Here is a 23495-nt window from a genome sequence, read left to right as displayed (position 1 = left end):
GTGGACCTGAGCACATGGGTTTGACCATGACCGCATACATTTTCAACAAATTCAACAAAAACATGAGAACTTTCCCCTGTTTTAAAAACTGAACAGCATCACATATATGCTATTTGCAAGCTTCGGTCATATATTAACGAAATACTCCACCAGACTCGACCTAGCGCTGACCTCACGTGAAACCTGAACGCATAACCATGAGGCCCAAGCTCAGCTCCATAAAAACTAAACGACGGTCGCTCAAATCTTAAACAGCCGTGACAACTTAACGGCCTTGGGAACAAATTTTTTAAAAAAGGCATCGATATCAAAACTGTAAAGCAAAATTGTGAGCCTGACATTTAATTATCCGTGCGGATTTGACCTTAAAAAGCCACGCGCAAACAGAGGACTAAAATACTCCACTCAAATCTCGTCTAATTAAGTCCCTCAGACTTCACATGCTATTTCGCGGACGGACGAAAAGGAGCGCATTCGGGAATCGCGGGCGAGCGGCGTCGTAGCCGCGCCTAAAAATAAAGCGCGGCTCAAAGAGGTGTTCGGATGGAGGCGAGCGACGCGCCTCTCGCTGTTCCGCAACTTCCTGATGAAAGAGGAATTGCGTTTCGGCTCCTCCGCCGCCGCGCGCCCGCGCCTGCTTCCGCTACGCCGCGCTAGGTACCGCGGGCCCGGAAATTTAATGAGACCGGCGAATCACAGGCCTCGCACCGTCGCCGCGGACTGCGCGGAAGGTTCCAGAACGTACACTGCACTTAATTGTTGTGGGAGTTGGTCCTTACTTTTAACAATAATGGGGGGGGGGGAACTCCCGTGCTTCATTTACATGTGGGTTTTTTTACACGTTTAATTATTAAGCGCCATTAGACCAAGTTAATGTACAGTAAGGGTACTTTTGACCGAAAGGTTTTGCCAGCTTTGAACAGTGCGCATTTCTCCTGTCTCCTGTGTGCGTGAGAGATCGCGAACTCGGCCTCCAAAACCACGGCCCCCCCCTGCCGCATCCCCAACCCCCTCCCCCCTGCCGCATCCTAATGAGGCCTTTCCCAGCAACCCAAGATGGAAAGAAAAGCAAGCTAAATAAATAAAAGACAGAAAAAAAAATAGACTGAACTATAATTTGTTCTATCTTTCAGCTCCAATTAAAAATAATATTAAATCTTTTTGTTAGACTTCACAACAGACTTCAAGAAGCCCCCAAGACTCCTTCCATTTGCATCCCTCTGCAACCGTGCCCCAGCGTCTGCATTTCATTAATTATATGACCTACATATCACATATTTAATATTCCAGGCTTGGGAGGCAAAATAAAAAAAAAAATGTTTAAAAATTGGAAGAAAAAAAAGAAAAAAGCCAGTACTTGGAAAGTGTAAATCTGGAGATCTTCGGGACGGACGTCTCTGGGCCCGGCTCTTTGATCTGTTCCTCCTCACTCCGTTTGGGAATGTCTGATTAATGTGACCGCGAGGCCCCCATTGCTTCCTGCCATGCCAACCCATGCCCACGCCCCAAATATCCAAAGCCATCCAAAACCAGTCCGTGACTCCTGCTGTGGCACAACTGCCACCCGTTAGCCACAGCAGTGACAGAGAAGAGAACGTTGCCTCAACAAGACAAATGAAAAAGTACCTTTTCTTTCTTACGTTTTCTTTCTCTTGACGTACGCTGCGTCTAATAATTACAAATCACACGTACTTTGGAAAACGCATGACTCTTACACGGCTATGTTCAAGGCGCATGTCTGTTGCGGATGGATTTATATTCCAGGGGCGAAATTGCGGTATTGAGCAGGCTTTTGAAGCAGATATGCCGCAAAGGCAACATGCACTGTCCTGCAGGCAAAGAACCTGACCTGATCCTTAGCTGCCCTTTGGATGAGTGTGGTCCTCTGTCAGTGCCGTGCTGCATTTCTGCCTAAGATCAGTGTTCGGCTGGATCTGTAGCGTGGATCAGTGCCATGCTCAATCAGAGCTGTGCTAGGCTTGTGCTATAGATCAGCATTCTGTAGATCAGCTTGATGTCAAACTAGTGCAACGCCGAACAGGGGCTGTGCTAGGACTGTGCTAGAGATCAGTGCTCTATTGGATCAGCGCTACGCTGAATCATTGCTGTGCAAGCCCTCTACTGTAGATCAGCGTTGCGCTGGACCAGAGATGTGGACCAACTCTGAATCTTGAGAGATAACTTCTGCAGACCGTCCAACCCTTTCATTTTCCCCATAGAGAGCAGGTCTGACCTGGATTCAGACTTGTTTCAAGGGAGACCTTGAGAAGGGTTTGACTTTCCATTTGTGGGGTGACTGAAGATCAGGTCTCAGCTATGCCGCCTCCAACACTGCAGAACATTACACTGCAGAACACAGTGTGTCTGTGTTCACATTTGTGTGCGTAGGTGTAGATTTGTGTATGTTTGTGTGTGTATGTGTGTGCGTATGTATACATGCGTGTGTATGTTTATATGTCTGTGTGTGTATGTGTATATATATGTGTGTGTGTGTGTGTGAGTGTGTGTGTGTATGTGTATATATGTCTGTGTGTAAGATCAGTTGTGTGTGCTGTCCACTGTGTGTATGTGCTGCAGGTGTGTGTCATGTGTATGTGTATATATGTTGTGTGTAGTGTATATATGCGTGTGTACTGTTTGGTGGTGTGAGTGTGTGTGTGTATTATATGTCGTGTGTATAAGGTATATGTTGTGTGTGCATGTGTGTATATGTGTGAGCAGGTGTGTGATGTGTGTGTGTCTGTGTTCATATTTGTGTGCGTATGTGTAGATTTGTGTGTGTTTGTGTGCATGTGTGTGTATGTGTGAGCAGGTGTGTGTGTGCGTCTGTGTTCATATTTGTGTGCGTATGTGTAGATTTGTGTGTGTTTGTGTGCATGTGTGTGTATGTGTGAGCAGTGTGTGTGTGTGTGGTCTGTGTTCATATTTGTGTGCGTATGTGTAGATTTGTGTATGTTTGGGTGCATGTGTGTGTATGTGTGTGCAGGTGTGTGTGTATGTGTATGTGTATATATGTCTGTGTGTATGTGTATATATGCGTGTGTACTGTATGTGTGTGCGTGTGAGTGCGTATGTGTATATATGTCTGTGTGTATAAGGATATATGTGTGTGTGTGCATGTGTGTGTATGTGTGAGCAGGTGTGTGTGTGTGTGTGTGTGTGCGTCTGTGTTCATATTTGTGTGTGTATGTGTAGATTTGTGTGTGTTTGTGTGCATGTGTGTGTATGTATGGTGCTTAATCCCCTGGTAGCACGCAGGCAGAAGCAGAAGGGGGAATGTGCTGTGCATCACACTGTCAGGGTGGAGACAGTCCCCACACAGGCTCGGCACTGACCCCTCTTTTCTGCATGGGGGGGTGGGGGGGGGGGCATCAGCGGCTGTGAATGTAGCTCCGCTCCTCTGGGTGTATCTCCTCCCTCCACAAACAAAGACCCCCCCCCCCCACATCGGTCCGGTTAACAAAGACGCACACACGCTCGACAGTGCGCTCTGCTCGCACAATGGGCCCATTGAAAGAGGCGCAGAGTGTGACCTGTCATCGTCCGCACAGGGACGGGCCCCATGACCGTGTGCTGGGAGCCAGCCCCCGTCCTTCGCCCCTCTCTTCCCTCACACACGCGGAACGACTCGGGACCACCGCCTGAGAACCGCCTCAGAACCTCTCCGGAACCGCTCCCGGAACCTCCTCAGAACTTAGCAGAACCGCCCCAGCAACCTCCTCAGAACCCCCCTCCAGAGCTCCCTGAACTTGTCCCTGAGGGGCTTCCGGAGCCATCTCAGAACCCCCCTCCCCCAGGAACCGCGCCCATTGCTTCAGAATCACTTTCCTTCACCACGTCTCTAAAACCAACACTGATCTGCAAAAACGCCAAAAGGAAAACAAACAAACAAAAATATATATATATATTTATATAAATTTCTTTAAAAATGAATTTATTTTTGGTGCGACCTGTCCACACAATCTGAGGCAGGCTATGTGTGGATGTCTGGGCTGTGTGTGGAAACAGAGCTGAGCCACACCAGGTCCTACAGCATCGATGTCCCCGGCTCTGGAGGTTACCGACCATCACATAACCATGCAAAAACAGATAAATAATTCATCGCTTTACAGTACATTCAGCATTGTGCCTCAGTCTCGTTTTCAAAACAATTCTTCATTTTTTATTTTGTCATAACTTCCAGCTATAATTAGACAAGCTGCTTACTGTTAATTTATACCACGGAACTACACTTCACTACACAATTAATGGGCAGAAACCTTTGGTAGCTTTGGTAGCTTTAAGACCTCAGTTTAAAAAAAAAAAAACAGCAAAATAAGGTTTGTTCTGTAATGACTTATTAAGGCTGATGTTTTAATTGTTGAGAAGCAATTTTATTCTATAAATGACATAATCCTTTAAAAAAAAGTACCACTGATGTGTTTGCTTTTCTAATCAACGCATTAAAACTTTAGCATTAAAAATTTAGCATTAAAAATGAGATCAGCGAAACCATGACAATATAATCTAAGCCCTTAGGGCTTGTGATGGCGAAATGAATAATTTATTCTAAGCAGAAGCAGGTGTCAGTCTTACTGCGGCGCTGTGCGGCTTGAAATGCACTGCGTCGCGTTGCATGCTGGGATATAAAAAGGTAAAAATAATAGACAGTGTCACCAGAGCGTTCGTTTCCCCCTGAACGTAAAAAAAATAACCCGACTCCGTTTTCGATACTCTTCATGCTCCACGTTTCGGGATTTTTAAAAATACCTTTCCTCGTTTCGGCTTTTGCGTAGCCTTGTTAGAAAGACTTGCGGTTACGTTTCAAGTCTATACCTGGCATGTAATACGATTACACAAAGGGAAGTCTGACAAGGCTAAATTTGTGGAAAAAAAACACTGTAAAAATACTACCTGTCTTCAAGCCAATACAAGTGCAGTACGTACTGTATGCATGAGGAAAAATATACACACAGAAGTTATGATAAGAGCTGAAAGCTCTTTGATTACTGGTGATGGCGAGCATTTCAGCTGCTTCACACTCAGGTCGTGTCCAGGTTGACAGCTTGGCCGACAACAAAGCTCACACACCGTCTGACGTTCCGCTGAAAATGTTGAGAGCAAGACCATCTAAAATGTTAAATAAAAAAAAAAAAGAAATAAAAACGACAAGAATTACTTTGCACTCCTCCTCCCCGCAGCACAAAATCGAGGCAAGGCAATAAAAATCATAAACATCTCCCCTTCGACTTCCTGTTCTTGATGTTTACCGACTCTAAAATAAACTTGGTTTCGCGCCAGGCTCGCAAGGATCATAAATGTGACTGCAGTGACTTGAGAGAGAGGGGAGCGTCAACCAGGAACATGCGTGCCAACCCGTCCGCACGAAAACTTAACTGCTGAAATCATCAGAAATCACTGCCGCGCTCCGAAACCACAAGGCCCACCCGCCCCTTATCTTTGAATAACATTTTCATACCTCAGGGGTAACCATAAATCAAGAAAAAAAAAAAAAAAAAAGCACCCACAAAAACGCAGGGAAACGACGCAAGCGCATGTGCGCGCATGCACGCACGCAAAACGATATTAATCAAACGTCTGGGGCCCGCGGACGCCGTTTAATGAATGTACAAACTGTCAGCGTCGAAGGAAAATCCAAACAAAGGACGGCGGGACTCGAATTTGTTTTCTTTGCACTCGCCGGTTATAAATGACTTTTGAGAGGCTACACAAAACTCAATATTAAGAAATGCTTTATTTTATTTAAAAGAGCCTGTCTCCGCTTTCATACCGGGGAGAGCGGACTCCGCCAAGCAGAAACGCAGCGAAACGCATCGGTTTGGGAAACTCATAAATCCTTATTTGAATCCGCTACCCCGAAAAAGCCAAGTGGAGCCGCGCGCCAGGCAGTACATTTCCAAATGCTACGTGTGATTAAGTCTTCCCATTTAGTGACAGCTGAACTTTAGCATTAATATGATATTATTCAAATAACTGCTTCTTATTTACTTTAAACTAAAGGGGGGAAAAATGATGAATGATTTCTGGACAGCTCCAATGACACCAGGCAGGCAGGCCCTCTAATGAGATTTGACAAAATGGAGACATATGCAGAATGTGGGCTACACTCGGCGTCACGGCGGGCCCATCGCGTGGCCCGCGCCCCTCCTGATTGTCCACGGGCGCTCAAGCATCCATTTCAATTGCCGCTTCCTCCCCAGCCTGGGTTTTAAATTTAGCCGGTGTCATTTACATATTACTCTTAATCAGAAACCTAGCGTCACGGTTCAGGGCCGGACGCCCTGGCAGTTTATAAAATGGAGATGTGACAGACGTTTAACTCAATGTTGCTTCTTTTTTTTTTCTCCTTCCCCCCGCGATTCCTTTTTCTGAAGCCTCCCGCGACGGCACCGGGGGGGGGGGGGGGGGGGGGGGTGATTTTTTTCTTTCTTTACTGAGGCATTGTGGGAAGGGCGAGGCGGTTGTGACGCCGTGCGTGGAACGCGCAGGGGCGGGCGCTCCGTACGTCCCGGAGCGAAGCGGCTGCCGCACTCCGGTCGGGGTGAGGAAGAGGAGGGAGAGACCGCGCGTGGTCACAGACAGTGGGGATCGGGGGGCCTTTTGGAGCGCGTTCTTGAGGACAGTGTCTACCCGGAGAGCTGTTCAGCTTGTTAGCCTTCTCATGGTCGAACATGGCGATGTAACATGCGCAGAGCGTGCCTCAGAGCTACGTACACACACCACCACATACAACACACACAGCCACACACACACACACGCACACGCACACACACACACACACACACACACACACACGCACACACGCACAGGGTGCTCCAGAAGTATGGTAACAGTACAGCAATATATTTAAGGAATTTGGATTTCAGATCAAAAGATGAATATGAGACAAAAGTACAGACAACCAGCTTTCATTTTGCGGTATTTACATGTGTATATGTTTTACCATTTTACAGAAACAGCTGTTGTTGCGTTGAGCCCCCACATTTCCAGCTGTGCAACGTTAAGTAAATGTTAATAAAAACAAATTAAATAAACTTAAAGCAAATCGTAGCAATAAAGTCTAATATTTGGTCGCATAGCCCATAAGTGTATTAGCTGTATAATCTGCAACCCACTGACATCACAAAACGTTGGGTATCTTTCCTGGAGATGCCGTTCCAGGCCTTCACTGCAGCCCATCTTGGTTTCGGAGGACTTCCGTCTTCAGCAAGTGAAACGCGTGCTCGACTGGATTCAGATCAGATGACTGGCTTATTCCAGCCCAAAGCTTTCCACTCCATCTCACTGATGAATGCTTTGGTCGTGTAAGGCGGCGTGTTTTGGGGTCATTGTCTTTCTGCCGGACGAAGCACCGGCCGATGAGGTTGGAGGAATTTCTGTCTGTACACTTCCAAATTCATCCTACCGATGCAAATCCTCCATTACGTCATCGATGAAGACGAGCGAGCCTGTTCCAGGAGCAGCCAGGCACGCCCAAGCCATGACACTTCCTCCTTCGTACTTCATAGATGAGGTGGTATGCTTTGGATCAATTCCTGATCCATCCTATCTCCCCACTTTTGGCTAATTCTAATATGGCCTTTTGATCCTTGCTACTGCTAAGAGGATATCACCTTGTAGTATAGCCTCTATAATTTGGCTTTCAAAGGCTTTTTCTGATGGTGGCTTGTGGTATGTTCACCCCTGCCCTCTACAAACTGCTGGTGATGTCACTGAGCCTTGTTTTAGGGTTTTACTTCACAGCACAGGATTTGTCTGTCATGAACTGCAGTTGCCTTCCTTAGCGGACTAGTACAATATGTATGAGTCCAACAATTAGTTCGCTAGTCTAGTATGTGTGAACAATTCATGCAAAAAGAAACACCTAAGCAACACCTAAGAAAACACCTGTAAGTGATCCGTCAACTTAACGTTGCACAGCTGAAAACTCAGACTCAACACAGAAACAGCTGTTTCTGTAAAACGGTATAACATATATGCATGTAACTACCACGGAACGAATCTCATTGTCTGCACTGTTGCCTCATATTCATCTTTTGATCTCAAATCGAAATGCTTTGAGTATATACCAAAAATAACAAATTTCACTTTACTCTTCACACTGTGAAATACACAAAATCAGGCTAATATCATGGAAATACACATGAATACACTGAATGAGTAACAGAACAATGTGGAGAATATTTGTTTATTCTGAGAATATTTTTATATATTCGTTTTTCATTAGAAACAAGTAGGAACTGACGATGGCTGAAGTACAACCAGAGAAGACTCAACACCTGGTGATGTCTACGAGGTCACAGACTTCAAGCAGTGATTGCTTGCAAAGGAAATGTGACAAAGCACTAAAGCGAACTACTTTCATTAACCTATCAGTATGTCCAAAACATTATGGTACCCTGAAATGGGGGCTACATATGATAACAGTGCGTATATCGAATTGAACCAATGTATAACAACCTAATGTGTTAATATTGATGCACAGCAATCAGAAAATATGTCTTTGTCCCAAACATTATGAACCTCACTGGTGTGTATGGATGTGAGTGTGTTTTTTACATCTACGTTGTGTTTGTCTCATCCCTGCTTGTGTGCGTGACAGATCTAGAGTGTTAGAAAGTGTGTGTGTGTGTGCATGTGTTAAAGTCCATGGAAGCATCTGCGTGCAATATGCTTTATTTTGATTTTGATTGTATATGATAGTTATGTATGATTATGTATGACTGTTACTGTCGTACAGCATTCATGGTTCTTGTGCTTGAATGCTCGCATGCAAGCGTGTGCACGACAGCGCGCGTTTGGTACACAAGTGTGCACGTGTGCACGTGAACACCCGGCGCGCACGTGCACGCGCGCTCGCACTAAAATAAGGCGCGGTGAGCCAACGCGGAACAGGAGAGAGAGAGAGAGAAACAGCGGGAGACAGCGCCCTACCTTGTTCTTACCTTCTCAGCATTCCTGTCAGAATCCTGGAACTCTTCCCCAAGTTGGTGTCTGTCTCTCTCAGCTTTGGGAAACAAAAGAAAAGTTCAAATGAGCGTTCGCACTCATACATATTCAGACAAACGAAAACTTGTGTTTACCTGAAAATGTGTAAAAGGAAGGAGAAGGAGCAGGAGGAAAGGTGGGCGGGGCCACGGCTAATGTCGGCGTAGGGGTCCGGGGGGTCTGGGGGGTTGGGGGGGGGGTGGCTCGGCCCGACGGGAATGGGCAATGCTGAGAACTGCGGACCCCCAGATATTAATGGTCTGTTACTTCCTCTCCTCCTGTTCTACCCCCACAATCTCTCTCTCTCTCTCTGTCTCTCCCCTCTCTCTCCCCCTCTCTCTCCCTCCTCGGCCCTGTGTCTCCCTCCCTCTCTCTCTCTCTCTCTCTCTCTCTCTGTCTCTCTCTCTCTCTCCTGTCTCCCTCTCTCCTCTCTCTCTCTATCTCCTCTGCCCTGTGCTCCTCTCTCTCTCTCTCTCTCTCCCTCTCTTCTCTCTTCTCTCTCGGCCCTGTGATCTCCCTCTCTCTCTCTCTCTCCTTCTCTCTCTCTCTCTCCCTCTCTCCCTCCCTGTCTCTCTATCTCTCTCGGCCCTGTGTCTCTCTCTCAGACACTCAGGCTCTTGGCCGGGAGTGGCGCGAGGCCCAGAGTGCTGACGGCACAAATGACGGGCAGCCGTGAAATTCCCGCCGCGCTCGGATTTCCAGAGATGCTCCGCAAGGCGTCGCGTGTTCCCGGATAACCGGCGGTGGGGGGGAGTCAAAAAATCCCGGAGACGCCCGTCGCCACGCTCCCCGCCGTAGACTCGACCCGGGAGATTTCTCGGGCTCTTCCCAAAAATGCAAATGGCGAGAGGCCGGGACTGTATGGAGCTGCAGAAGGGCCTGAAGGTCAACGTCCCGCTCATTCCCCCCGCTCAAAACCCCCCCCCAAAAAAACATGTGCGCTGCACTGTCCCATATGCAGGCTGTACAGGGCAGGCTACAGTGGAAGTGGCTCGTAAATACTTCACTTTTGCTTCCAGACTATAAGAATTCCTGGTTAGGAGCAATGACCGTCTTTCCACCTGGGGTCAGGTGCCTAAACTGACCCTCCACTGGAAATGTCCAGCTGTATATGCCCCCCACCTCCATAACTGGCAGGTTAGGCGAGTGCACGTTCACTCTCAGCTGCACCAGCGGGTTTCCAAACATACAGACACAAACAACAATGAGCTGATGTTAAAACTTCATAATTTGTACCTTCATTCAACTACTTTTGCGCTTTTCATATGTTTTCTCTGTAATTTACACCGCAGCGCTTTGCTCAAAATGTTCCCATCCTGCAGAGTTTTTGAAGAGTGCACAATAAAGGATCTGTAAGGGGGCACTCGGGACGGTGTTGCTCTGTACCGCAGCAAACGGCACCTGCAGACATCAGAACGGAAGGAGAGTCTTCTGAGGAAATTCTGAAGAGCAGAAACTCCGCGCGCTAGCCTGAGAGCGTCGTCTCCCATTTAGCGCGAGCGAACATCTCAAAAACGTCTTCGAAATGCTAACCGCGCGGCTGGGCTTTCAGCGCGGGCCTGCGGATTTTACGCTGGCGGTGTTGAGTATTGCGTTTGTTTGTTTTTATTTTTTGGACGTACAGGTACGCGAGAGGGTGTGTGCGCCTGACGCGACAGCGTGAGCGCGTACGAGTGAGCGCGTGAGAGCGCGTGAGAGCCTGCCGACCGATGCGAGTTCGCGCGGGGTGCGAGTCTGCGTACGCGCGAGTTAGCGAGCGGGCACAGGACAGGGAGGGGTTAAACCGCGCTCCCCTGACTCCCGTTGACTTTTCGCGCGCAGGAGAAGAAAGGAGGAGCGGGCGGTTCAGAGCTTCATGTGGCGAGGCCTTCACATCTCCGCTCGGCGTTTAAAGGGGGGAGAGAGAGAGAGGGGGCCTACGGAGGCAGGAGGCTCGCGGGGAGCCCGCCGCTCTCCCGCGGACGCCGCACCTTTGAAAGGAGATGTTTTATTTCCTTTGAAGCGGGCCGCCGCGCCCGCCGACGCGTTGTGATCTCTGAGCGTCCTTCCGCAGAGAGCCGTTCCGAGACGGCCCCCCGACGGCGAGCGCGACGCCGCCGCCGCCGCCGCGTGGGGGTACGGGAGGGCGGCCGCTGCCGGCGAATCGCAGAACGTCCGAGTCTGGGGGGGGCTGAGGGCGGCCCCCGCGGCGGCGCCCCCGTTTCCTGGGCGTCCCGCTCCGTCCTCCCCTCGCCCGCCGCCCCGGGGTGACTACCGCTGTCGCTGCTGTTGTCTTTACCATCGATTTGAAATGACCAATCGTAGATTACAGCCACTGGTGGAGCAGTTCCTGAGTCAGCTGCACTACCCAGGACTGACCAGGGGAGGCTGTAGCACAAGGATAATTCAATTCACTCACTCGCTTTTTCTCAAAAACACACACACACACACACACACACACTCATTATGTCTCTCTCTCGCTCTCACCACACACACACACACACAGACACACACACTCATTATGTCTCTCTCTCTCTCTCACACACACACACACAGACACACACACGCAGGCAGAGAGAGCAGAGATCCAGAGATCCCCGCTGTGGCAGGAGGATGCTGGGATAGCGGTTCACACTGACTCTGCCTCCAGCTCTGGGACCCGGGGGGAGGACTCCACACTGCCTCCAGCTACATATCCTCTTTACACTGGGCCTGTTTCCCCCTCTGCCTCCCCCAAACACACAGATACAACTGCACACATCCGCGTGCCTCCCCCAAACACACAGATACAACTGCACACATCCGCATGCCCCCCCCAAACACACAGATACAACTGCACACATCCGCATGCCTCTCCCAAACACACAGATACAACTGCACACATCCGCATGCCTCTCCCAAACACACAGATACAACTGCACACATCCGCATGCCTCCCCCAAACACACAGATACAACTGCACACATCCGCATGCCTCCCCCAAACACACAGATACAACTGCACACATCCGCGTTCTTCTTCCAAACACACAGATACAACTGCACACATCCGCATGCCTCCCCCAAACACACAGATACAACTGCACACATCCGCATGCCTCCCCCAAACACACAGATACAACTGCACACATCCGCATGCCTCCCCCAAACACACAGATAAACTCACACATCCGCATGCCTCCCCCAAACACACAGATCAACTGCACACATCCGCATGCCTCTCCCAAACACACACATACAACTGCACACATCCGCATGCCTCCCCCAAACACACAGATACAACTGCACACATCGCATGCCTCCCCAAACACACAGATACAACTGCACACATCCGCATGCCTCCCCAAACACACAGATACAACTGCACACATCCGCATGCCTCCCCAAACACACAGATACAACTGCACACATCCGCGTGCCTCCTCCAAACACACAGATACAACTGCACACATCCGCATGCCTCTCCCAAACACACAGATACAACTGCACACATCCGCATGCCTCCCCCAAACACACAGATACAACTGCACACATCCGCATGCCTCTCCCAAACACACAGATACAACTGCACACATCCGCATGCCTCCCCCAAACACACAGATACAACTGCACACATCCGCATGCCTCTCCCAAACACACAGATACAACTGCACACATCCGCATGCCTCCCCCAAACACACAGATAAAACTGCACACATCTGCATGCCTCTCCCAACCACACACACAACTGCATTGTTACTGTGGAAAGAAGAGACAGTGTGGAGCGTTGGGGGAGACCGGGGGGGTTGATAGGTTATGGAGATTGGGGTAGGGGGACACTACCCCTAAACAAACTGTAAGCAAAACACTCACCCGCTCTCTAGCCCTCTGGATCTTCTCCCGGTCACCGTGCAGGTTGGCCAGGACTTCTTGCCCAACTTGCTCTGTAAAAGAGGACCATGACATTTCTAAAGACTGCCTTACCCCAGAGCTCGTTCTGACAAGTATGATAATAACATTGTAATAACAGAAATACAACAGTAAATGCTGCCCCTCAGACAGCTTACTCTGTAAACTAGGATGCTAATAACAGTATAATAACACAGTAATAACTCCTCCACACAGAAATAATAATAAAAACACAAGTAAAGCTTTCACAAGAAGAATACCCCAGTAGTGATTTTTTGATTCTTGATGTTCTGAATGTCCTTATACCAGCACCAGATTAAGCAACAGACAAATGCCCATATCTTTAAAATACATTCTAGAAAGAACTAGTTGTTGTAAAACAAAAGAAAAACGATTTCACGAATTTTGAATAATAATAACCTTTGCACAATGTACTGGGATTACCCCAGGGGACTGAGTAAATGTCTTTGGAGGAGATGCTTAAATCGTCTTATAAACTGTGATTATTTTCAACGGTACTCTAAAAGCAGACGCACTGAAAGCTTCAGAATGCTCAATGGAGTCTGCATTGCTTCAGGATAACGTTTTAAAGAAAAGGACACGGCTGACCCAATCAAGCGTTTTAGAACGAAACCTCCACATCGCAGTTTAAGTACAGTATGAACATATCGGTTACAACTGTTGGGTTTAAACAGGAAGTGAGGCAAGCCCTGGAGCACCAATCAAGAGGACGACCCCCAGTTACGCAGCCTTGTCGCCACGGGCGCAGCGAACAACCTCGGTTGAACCGACGGCGACCGACATTTCACATCCTTTCCACCCGGGCTCTCCCGCCAGCCACCGCCGGTTCGTCATTGGGGGGGCGGGGGGGTTGTAGTGTTGGTGGCCAAAAACCTACTGCGGTGGGCCGGGGGAAAAAAAGGGGGCTTCAAGAGGTTGTCCGGTGGCCAACAGCGGCTCTTTGAAGTGGGGCGCCGTGCGCCCCCGCGCCCCGGTAGGACGGGAGCTGAAAGGCTTCCAGGGCCGGTCGACTCGAGCACGGGAATCCCTGCCGGATTCGGGGGGGTCTCGGGCTCCCTCCCTCCCTGTGAGGTGATTTAATGCGACGCGGAGACAGGGCCAGATGGCTGGGGCTGCGAGATGTTTCTCCTGGTGAAGGGGGTGGGGGGGATCAGGGGGAGTTGGCGGGTTTGGCGGGGGGGTTCTCAAGAAGAGAGGAGCCTGGCTGGGAAGGTTCACTTTTTGTTCGCGAGCACAAAACCTCGCGAAATAAGATAAACCCTTCCGGAGAGCCCCGAAACGGTCTTAACCTGTTAGCGCCCTTGCTTCACCGTTACAGAACGCATCACAATGCTTTTCATTGTTTCAGACTGCGCCGGCCAATCCGGGCTTCGCAGTCGCACAATCGGCCAATGATTTACGCCCGCTGCTGTTCATGTCACGGATAATAACCGGCAGCCCAATATGTACGCTTTTTTTAAACGATGAAATCAATTTTCGAAAAATTTCACGGTGCCTTTATTCCCCTGAAACGTGGGAGGGGTTGCAGGTATGGCTTGCTGTGAAATCCCAGACGGACCCTGCTGTCCTGAAGGAGGAGGCTGGACCCAATTTCCTTCTGTAAATCCCCAGCTGAACAAATGGATAATGTGCTTGACGTTAGTAAAATCTATAGTGTTACTTCAGCTCGGAAAGAGTTTATATGAGTCCACAATGGAAAAAAAGGACTCATTGTAACATGTGCTATTGTTTTAAAGAGTAGCACAGAGTTAGTGAAGGGAAGCGTAACGGTTAGGGAACTGGGCTGATAACTCAAAGGTTGTGGGTTCGATTTCTCCTCCAGGACGCTACTGTTGTGCAAAGAAACAGGTATTTAATTAAGCCACAATATCCAGCTACATAAATGGACGGAATGTAAAATGTAATCTGTGTAACACTGAAATGTTCTCCATTTGAGTTTTACACTGACGGGGCTGTTTTTACACCACCTTCGGTCATGAACATGTAGTTTGTGCTCCACCCAGGGCCCCATTACTGGCACTACGCTGTCTCCGGCACAGAGACAAACAAATGAACGAATGGCACTCACACACACATACACACCCATACACACACACACAGGACACCCATAAACACACACACACACACAGACAGACACACTCACACACATGCATACACACACACTCACTCACACACACATACACACATACACACACACACACACACACACACACACACACAGGACACCCATAAACACACACACACACACACACACACACACACATGCATACACACACACACACACACACACACACACACAGGACACCCATATATACACACACACACAAACACACACACAGACAGACACACTCACACACATGCATACACACACACACACACACAGGACACCCATACACACACACACACACAGAGGAAACACACACATGCGCACAGGACACCCATACACACACACACACACAGGAAACACACGCATCCAGGACACCACACACACGCACACAGGACACCCACACACACACACACACACAGGAAACACACGCACACAGGACACCCACACACACACACACACACACACAGGAAACACATGCACACAGGACACCCACACACACACACACACACACACACAGACACACTCACACACATGCATACACACACACACAGGACACCCATACACACACACACAGAGGAAACACACACATGCGCACAGGACACCCATATACACACACACACACACACACAGGAAACACACACACACACACACACACACACACACACACAAACACGCACATCCTAAACAGTACCCACATTAGTAGCACAGAACAAAAAAAGACATGAACAATCTTAGTGGGGATCAAAGGAAGGCTCTCAAATCTAGCGAGCAATCCAAAATAAATACTCCACTCGTGGCTGTGTGCCATTATACAGGTGTTCCACTCAAAGCTCGGGCCTGCTCAGGGCATGTGTGGGGAAAGACGCGAAATAGGCCGCATCTGGCCGGAGAACAATGCTCCTACAGCATGCAAAAAGACGAACAAAAAAAAATAAAATGGTGGCACGGAGGTGTCTGATGGATGGATGCTGTATGTCTGCCTTCATTAATTTCTCATCAGAGAGGAGACAGATTGAGGGATTCACAGATTAAACAGAGCAGTCAGACAGACAGATGACAGATAGATCAGATTAAAAGAATGAACACAGAGATTAATAATAATAACAATAACTATTATTATTATTATTATTGTTATTATTACGATGACGATGTCTCGTTCCAAAATGTGGCAAATATATGCGGTGCAGCACTGCTCTCTTAAATGGCTCCAGATGAACGTCACAGTCTTGGCAGTAAGCGCGAAGGTTAATACAGTCACTAACAGACGGAATCCCTAAAATGGCTGTTGTGACCAAGGAAAAAATTCTTACTGGGAAGTGTTTGGCACACTATGTAATAGTCCACACACACACACACATACATCATTAAGCCATTACACAGCTAAACAAACATTTTTGAAACACAGAAAAAGCATATTTAAACAGGCTCTTTCTATAGCAAACACCTCACATGACGTTTTTCGGTCAATAAAAGGGAAGAGCTGCACACAAGCAGGCTCAGCCAGGCTAAAAACTGTGGAGTAGCTGAAACTGTGCTGGATCATGGACCAGAGGGATGTGGGTTCTAAAGACTGAATAGTAGCTATAACAGAATTAGGGCATGAACCATAAGGATGTGGGTTCTAAAGAAGTATACAGTCGCTATAACAGCACAGGGGTATGAACCAGAGGGATATGGGTTATAAAGAAGTGCACAGTCGCCGTAACAGTACTGGGGGACAGACCAGAGGGATGTGGGCTCTAAAGAAGTGTACAGTTCAGTAGCTGTAACAGTACTGGAGCATGAATTCAGTGTTCACTGTGTGAACTAAACTGTGTTCTTGGCTAGAAATAGCTGTACAAAACAAGCATAGTATCTTATTGAACCTGTGTTTTGTAGTTGTCCATGACCATGAAATGCACTTTTGTACATCGCTTTGGCTAAAAGAGTCTGCCAAATGAATGTAATGTAATGTAATGAATTAGAAGGATGTGGGTTCTAAAGTGTACAGTCGCTGTGACAGTACAGGGGCATGCACCAGGGAGATGCAAATACTGGACACCCATTTTTTTGTAGGCATGTTTATGTTCCCAGGTATTGGAAAAAAAACTGGCTCTTGTTAGACTCCATGTCTAATTTAAGTAAGGAAGTAAGGAAGTTGAAATATTTTGTTTTACAAAAAAAATTTGCTGTTTTTCCAGCGCAAGTTGACATCTGTGCTCATCTACTTCTTCCGTGACTGTGGAATATTGGTTGCAGCTGCATTGGGACTATAATATAAAAATAGAAGTACTAGAATCTTCATTGGCCGGTGTGGTCTTATAATATGGGTTAATGATTTTAGCCGCATAATTTCCATATTCTTCATCCCAATGAACAAAGTATGATAATAAAATAAATTAATTACCATCAATAAATTAATCTTTATCATCAAAAAAGATACACCTCAATCCATAAAGAAAATAACTCACTTTTTTGGCCATTTTCTGTGACTTTCATACATACAGTGGTATATTTGACCACCCTGCATACATTGTCCATGTCTTGATGGATTGAAGTATTTTACAGGACTAAGAGTGGCCTATGATGACGATGAATGATGAACGATGTTCATCCTTCTTGTTATGGCACAAAATACTAAAACGGAAACAAAATTAACGGAAGCATTGACCGCTGTCATGTGACAAGGCCACAAGACAATTTTTTCTTTAAAAAAATTAACTTTTTTTTTTTTTCCCGCCCGCTGCAAAATCCATCAAAATGTGATGAGGGGGCCTAGGAGCCCGAGCCTGTAAAATACATCACAGGCTCCGATTTCAGCTTCCTTGCCAAGTACCCCAAAGATAAATATTTCCCTTCCATATCTGACCACAAATTGATGTTCCCATAATGCCCCCCCTGCCCCCTCGTGGGCCAGCATGTTTAGCCGGGTACGCATCGCCTCCCTAAGGTGGAACTCAGTTACAGGCGGTCAGCAAACGGAGAACTGGAGCACCGGCCGACGCCAAGGAGCCCGCGCCGACGTAGGGGAGGGCAGATTACACCGTCTCCCGCACCCGACATCCAGTCTTATCAAACTCGTTTTTTAAAAAATAACACACTCTGCAGCCGGCGTTCAAAACCCCGCCTGACCGCGCTCGCCCCGAAAACTAAACAAACGCGCTGTACTTGAAAACCCCAGTCTAATCACACTTGCCCTAAAAAACAAAAACGCGTTCCGTGCTGGAAATCCAGTGTAATCACACTCGCTCTAAAAACCAAACACAGCGCACGCGAAACCCAAGTCTAATCACGGTCGCTCCAAAAACCAAACACGCTGCACTTCACTAACAAAATACTATTTTTTTTGTTTTGTTTTGTTTTGCTTCGGCAGCAAAAAAAAAAATATTTTTGAAGAAGGCACCTTTCCAAAACATTCGCTTTGGGCTCAATCCCAAACTATAGCACTTAGCATTTTTATTTTTTCACCGTGTAAGCACAATAAAATAAATAATTCTAAATACTAAAATGCTAAAGAACATTTTTTTTTTTTCAGCGTGCTCCTTCATCTCTTATAAACGACTTCGTGGTGAAGATTTTTCTGAAAAATGAAAATGAAGGACTGCCCAGGAGGATCTAATGGCTTCTGTTATGACGGGAGACAGCCTGCTGAGAGCACTTTTGTCATTCCTGTCCAAATCTTCTCGAGCGGTATCTAGGGTGTAATTCAGCATTCCGGTTTGCAATGCACTCGACAAACACCGCAGCTAGGCTAGCTCACCGGGGGACAACGTTGCCGAGGGAACATGAAATGTGATACAAAGGGATGCGGTCGAATAGCAAAAGGAGGCGTGTGTCAAATACGTCACAATCTTGAGCACCGCCCTCAGAGAACCTCCCACAGTCCGGCGTGGCTAGGCCTGCTCGCAGACTGCCGTTCCTGTCTGGGAAATCAAACCATTTCCTCAGAGCTCCGATTCATTACGGCACACGCAATCCCGCCTAAAACGGGAACGTCCGATCCGAGAGCCGCGTGCGAGCGCGCGCGTACACGGACCCGGCTGCCTGCGCGGGAGAGCGAAGGCAGACCGCGGCTCTCCTCGGAAACGCGCGCCCGCCGCACGCCGCGTCTTTCCACGAGCCGCGCTCGCAGAGCGGGGGCGGAGGAGACCCAGTCAGACGAGTCACGAGCGAACGGAAGGCCGGCAGGAGTCGCCCGAGCCACGAGCAACGCCGCCTATCCCAACCGGCCGCATCCATACCATGTCCCCGAGCGTCGTGAAGCCAATCGTGCGCCGCTCTTGTGGGGCTGCCGGGTTCGAACCGACAGCGCGGTGCTCGCTGCTAAGCACACTCACCCTTCACTTTGACTGTCCGAACGCTGTTCTTCACTAACAGCGTGGCGAGTTTTCCCAGCGTGAACTGCAATACTTGCATTTTGCTTTTTAGCAAAATGCTGATCAAACCCAGGGCTAATGTCTCAACCGGCTTCAACTTAAACCACTAAACACGCTCTCCTGTAGAAAAAAACGGGACTTTTAACTTCACAGCTTTGACCTGTATGAATTTTCCACGTGCATCTCACAATAATTCAATTTCTTATTCTTAGTAATATCTCACAAGGTCATGTGACCGTCCTGCAGAGGGCATAATCCCGGTTAGAGTTACAGAATCGGCCATGAACAATTTCTACCCGCCATTGTCATTAGGCTTTCACCAATTATGTTTCCCCAAAAGGAGAAAAGCACGCTCCTTCCCTGCGATGAGCGGATTCCTCCCCAGCCTTACGCCGGGACAAGGCCCCATATCAGCGATGAATATATTCCGTGTGTAATCTTCTCCTCCGTAAAAGCGGCAATTAACGATTTAACCGCTTCGCACGGGAGGCGCAGAACGCGTGAGGGGAGCGTTTCCACTTTGGCTAAAGAGCTCACTCCCAGGAGGCCATTTAAAAACCGCACGTGCTCAAATGCGAAGGAGTAAAAAAAAAAAAAAAAAATGAACGCATTTCATTTTGGTCACGTGACTCGGGGAAGCGCAGCGGCTCACCCAATAGGAGAACGGCTCGTCCGATAGGCCGCGGGATCTGTTCCCGGGACAGGCACTGCTGTACTTGAAATTAGCGAAGCGATAGCGTGTGCTCTCGATCAATGAAATACTGAAATAAATATAATGTCATATAAAGACTTTCCGCTGAGGTTTGTGGGTCTGCCCATTTGGCCTACACTGTGTTTATATAAAGCATTACAGCAGCATTAGTGAAGCATATCGCTGGGAGGAATGTACAAAACAGCGAGGCTCGGCAGGCCTACAGCGCAACATACACGGCAGGTCTGTTGATAAGGCAAATAAGGATATATGTGATATATAAGACATTGCTAAAACTTGTCTGAATCTTCTTGTGAGACGCCCCAGGAGGCTTGCGCGAAGGCCGCTACGTGAGAGCCTATTCCAGAACGTTCTGTGCAAAGCGTGCTTCGGCCATGAGGCCACGGAGGTGTGTCACATGGCACGCCTCTGCTTTCCCTATCCTGGAGAGACCGCGCCCAAACAGCCTGTCCCAGGGCACTATCCTCAGCCATTCACCACATTTTCATCTCACATTCAAACGATGATTTCAGGTGTCAAAAAAAACGACTTAATATATTAACAATGGCTGCATCGCCACTGTATTTGCTGGAGTGTTAAACACTGACAGTTTGACTAACTGCATCTATGCAGGCTCTTTCTAGCCCCCTGCAAAAACTTCCTCCACACCTCTACACAGGCATGAACGCATGTATGGACACACACATACACACACACACACACACATACACACATAGACACACACACACACACACACGCGCACGCACGCACACACGCACACGCACACATACACACGCACACCACACTACTGCACTCACTCCACACACCCCACTGCACTTTCCCCACACACCACACACAGGCATGACACATGCATCACTCACACACACACACACACATGCACCACTCACACACCACACACACACACACGTGACCACTCACACACACACACACTGCACTCACTACCACACACACACAACACACGCACACACATGCACTCACGCACACACACACACACGTGCACTCACTCACACACACACACACGTGCTAGCGCCAGGGAAGACAGCAGCAGTGGGGGTAAATACTCACAGGAGCACAGCTGCTGCTCCAGGAACCCCCCTCTGTGGAGCCAAATAATTGGAGACATCATCAATTTTACAAGAGCTGCTTTATTCCAGCCCTACCGCCAGTCTGGGGCTCCCTGTCTGTCTGTCTGTCTGTCTGTCTGTCACTCTCACTCCACTCCTCCTCCTGTATCTGCTACTCTCTCACCTGCTCTCCCTCCATCCCCTGTCTGTCTGTCTCCTCTCACTCCATCCTCCTTCTCTCGCTGTCAGTCTATCTCTCTCACTCTGCCTCTCCCTCCATCCCTCCCTGTCTGTCTGTCTGTCACTCTCACTCCATCCCTCCTTCTCTCCCTGTCAGTCTATCTCTCTCACTCTGCCTCTCCCTCCATCCCTCCCTGTCTGTCTTCTCTGCTCTCCCTCTCCCTGTCTGTCTATCTCTGCCTTCCCTCTCTCCTGTCTGTCTGTCACTCTCAGTCCATCCCTCCTTCTCTCTCTGTCAGTCTGTCTATCTCTCTCACTCTGCCTCTCCCTCCCTCCTTCCCTGTCTGTGTGTCTGTCTGTCTGTCTACCAGTCCTCTACCTCTCCTCCTCCCTGTCTCTGCGTCTATTCCCCCTCCCTCTCTCTCTCTCACACTACCTCTCCATCCTTCCCTGTCTGTCTCTCTCACTCTACCTCTACCTTCCTTCCTTCCTGACCTCTGTCTCATTCTGCCTCTCCCTCCCTCCGTGTCTGTCTGTCTGACTGCCAGCCCCCCTATCTCCCTGTCTGTCCCTCTGTACCGACACACACACACACACACACACTACAGACACACACTGAAGGCATGGCGTGCACACAGTGCGGCTTTCCCCCGGGCGGATCGGGCCCGGGTCTTAACCAGAAGGCACGTGCGTTCCTCGACAGGGAGAAGCGCCTCCACCCGTCTTAATTACAGGCAATTAAACAGGAGCGCCCAGAGAGCCTCTCATTACAGCCGACACGCAAAAAGTCATCCGAAAAACGCTGAATGGGCAGAACGTCAGCGCGGGCGCGCGCGGGGAGGAGAGAGGAGGACGCGGATCTTCAGCCATCTTGGCCGGAGACGGGCCCGGCGTCTTAGCGGCTGACCGGGCGGGAAACCCGCCCCCTCTGAATACATATCAGCGGCGGGGCGATCGCGGCATACTTATCAGAGCGCTCGCCTCCCTCCCTCCCCCCGCCGGGCGCTGTTTTATTCATTGCCTCTGCCCTGACCTCGGCACGCTCCTGTTCTGACAAATCGCGCTTGATTAAGACAAATCTTTATTAGCCAGCCCAGTCAACTTTCCCCATTCATCATGTGGAGAAAGTCCGTTTCCGCGGCGGCGGCGGCGGCGGCGGCGGCTCTCCTCCCCGTGACTGGAGGGACGAGCGCTCTGAAACGCTGATCGCGGACACCGCGGCGGCGTTGGACGAGCGCTCCCGCCGGATCGGGGGGGCTGACGAGACAGCGGCCTGATGGGTACGGATGAGCGCGGCTGCAGGAGGCTAACAGAACCGTTTGTTCGAATGTTTCCTCCCCCCCCGCTTTTAAAAGTTCAGACGCTCGCTTTTCCTTTCGATTCCAGCTTCCGCCTTAACGGCACAACCCGTTCAAGAGTACTTTTTTATTTAATTTATTTTTTACATCGGAGCAAACCAGGCGAGGGGCGCTAAGCGCTTCAAGTGTTGATGGCAGACACCCGCACGTGCGCGCGCGCACAGACATGATGCGAAGCACGCCTCTTTCCAAAAACACCAAAACAAAATCACTCGTTTATACATTTATCATCATTACATCATCACTACATTTATTTTCTACCTGGTAACAGCTAAGGTTGCCGTGACACCTCAGTATCACGGCTGGAATCCCCTGAACACACCGTTAATGTCACAGAAAAAAAAAAAAGTAATTTAAAATAGGAAGCAGTGTATTAAATATTACTGACGCAACTGCCGTGTAGCACAGTGCATTGGAGTGGGGGGGTGGGGGGGGGGGGGGGTTGGGGGGCAGGGGGTGTTTTGGTTTGGCGCCTGTGAGCTAATTGCCTGGAGTTAATCAACCAGTTTTACTGAACCATCCAAATTGAGACTAATGGACTTTCACCACGACAGTGATTGCCTCCCGTACAGGCCTGCAGCTCTCAGCCTCTTTAAATTAGAAGCCAATGGTGACACAGCATTACACCAGGGTGCCACTGACACATCCCCGGATCCGACACTGACAACACCAGGGTGACCAGTGACCATGGCATCACACACACGGGCACTGCACAGAGCACCATGCATCACACACAGGGCACTGCAGCAGACACCATGCATCACACACAGGGCACTGCAACAGACACCATGCATCACACACAGGGCACTGCAGCAGACACCATGCATCACACACAGGGCACTGC

At 48.9% G+C, this 23495-nt stretch overlaps 1 protein-coding gene across 4 annotated transcripts in view; it reads right to left on the bottom strand.

The window, feature by feature from the left end:
* The window catches only part of vti1a (vesicle transport through interaction with t-SNAREs 1A), a 189911-nt gene that overhangs the window by 54990 nt on the left and 111426 nt on the right, over positions 1 to 23495 (bottom strand). For 2 of the 4 annotated variants that reach the window (XM_064321173.1, XM_064321174.1), the window contains 2 exons: positions 12819 to 12889; positions 8935 to 9007 (listed from right to left, as the gene is read on the bottom strand). In XM_064321173.1, coding sequence (XP_064177243.1) covers positions 8942 to 9007; positions 12819 to 12889 — 137 coding nt within the window. In that variant the 3' untranslated portion in view covers positions 8935 to 8941. The remainder of the gene's footprint in view (positions 1 to 8934; positions 9008 to 12818; positions 12890 to 23495) is intronic. The other 2 variants (XM_064321171.1, XM_064321172.1) reach the window with 1 other exon arrangement.

This window comes from Anguilla rostrata, chromosome 2 (genome assembly GCF_018555375.3).
Source record: "Anguilla rostrata isolate EN2019 chromosome 2, ASM1855537v3, whole genome shotgun sequence".
Lineage (NCBI taxonomy): Eukaryota > Metazoa > Chordata > Actinopteri > Anguilliformes > Anguillidae > Anguilla > Anguilla rostrata.
Note: the sequence above shows the minus strand (reverse complement) of the source record. Positions and strands in the feature narration are given on the sequence as shown.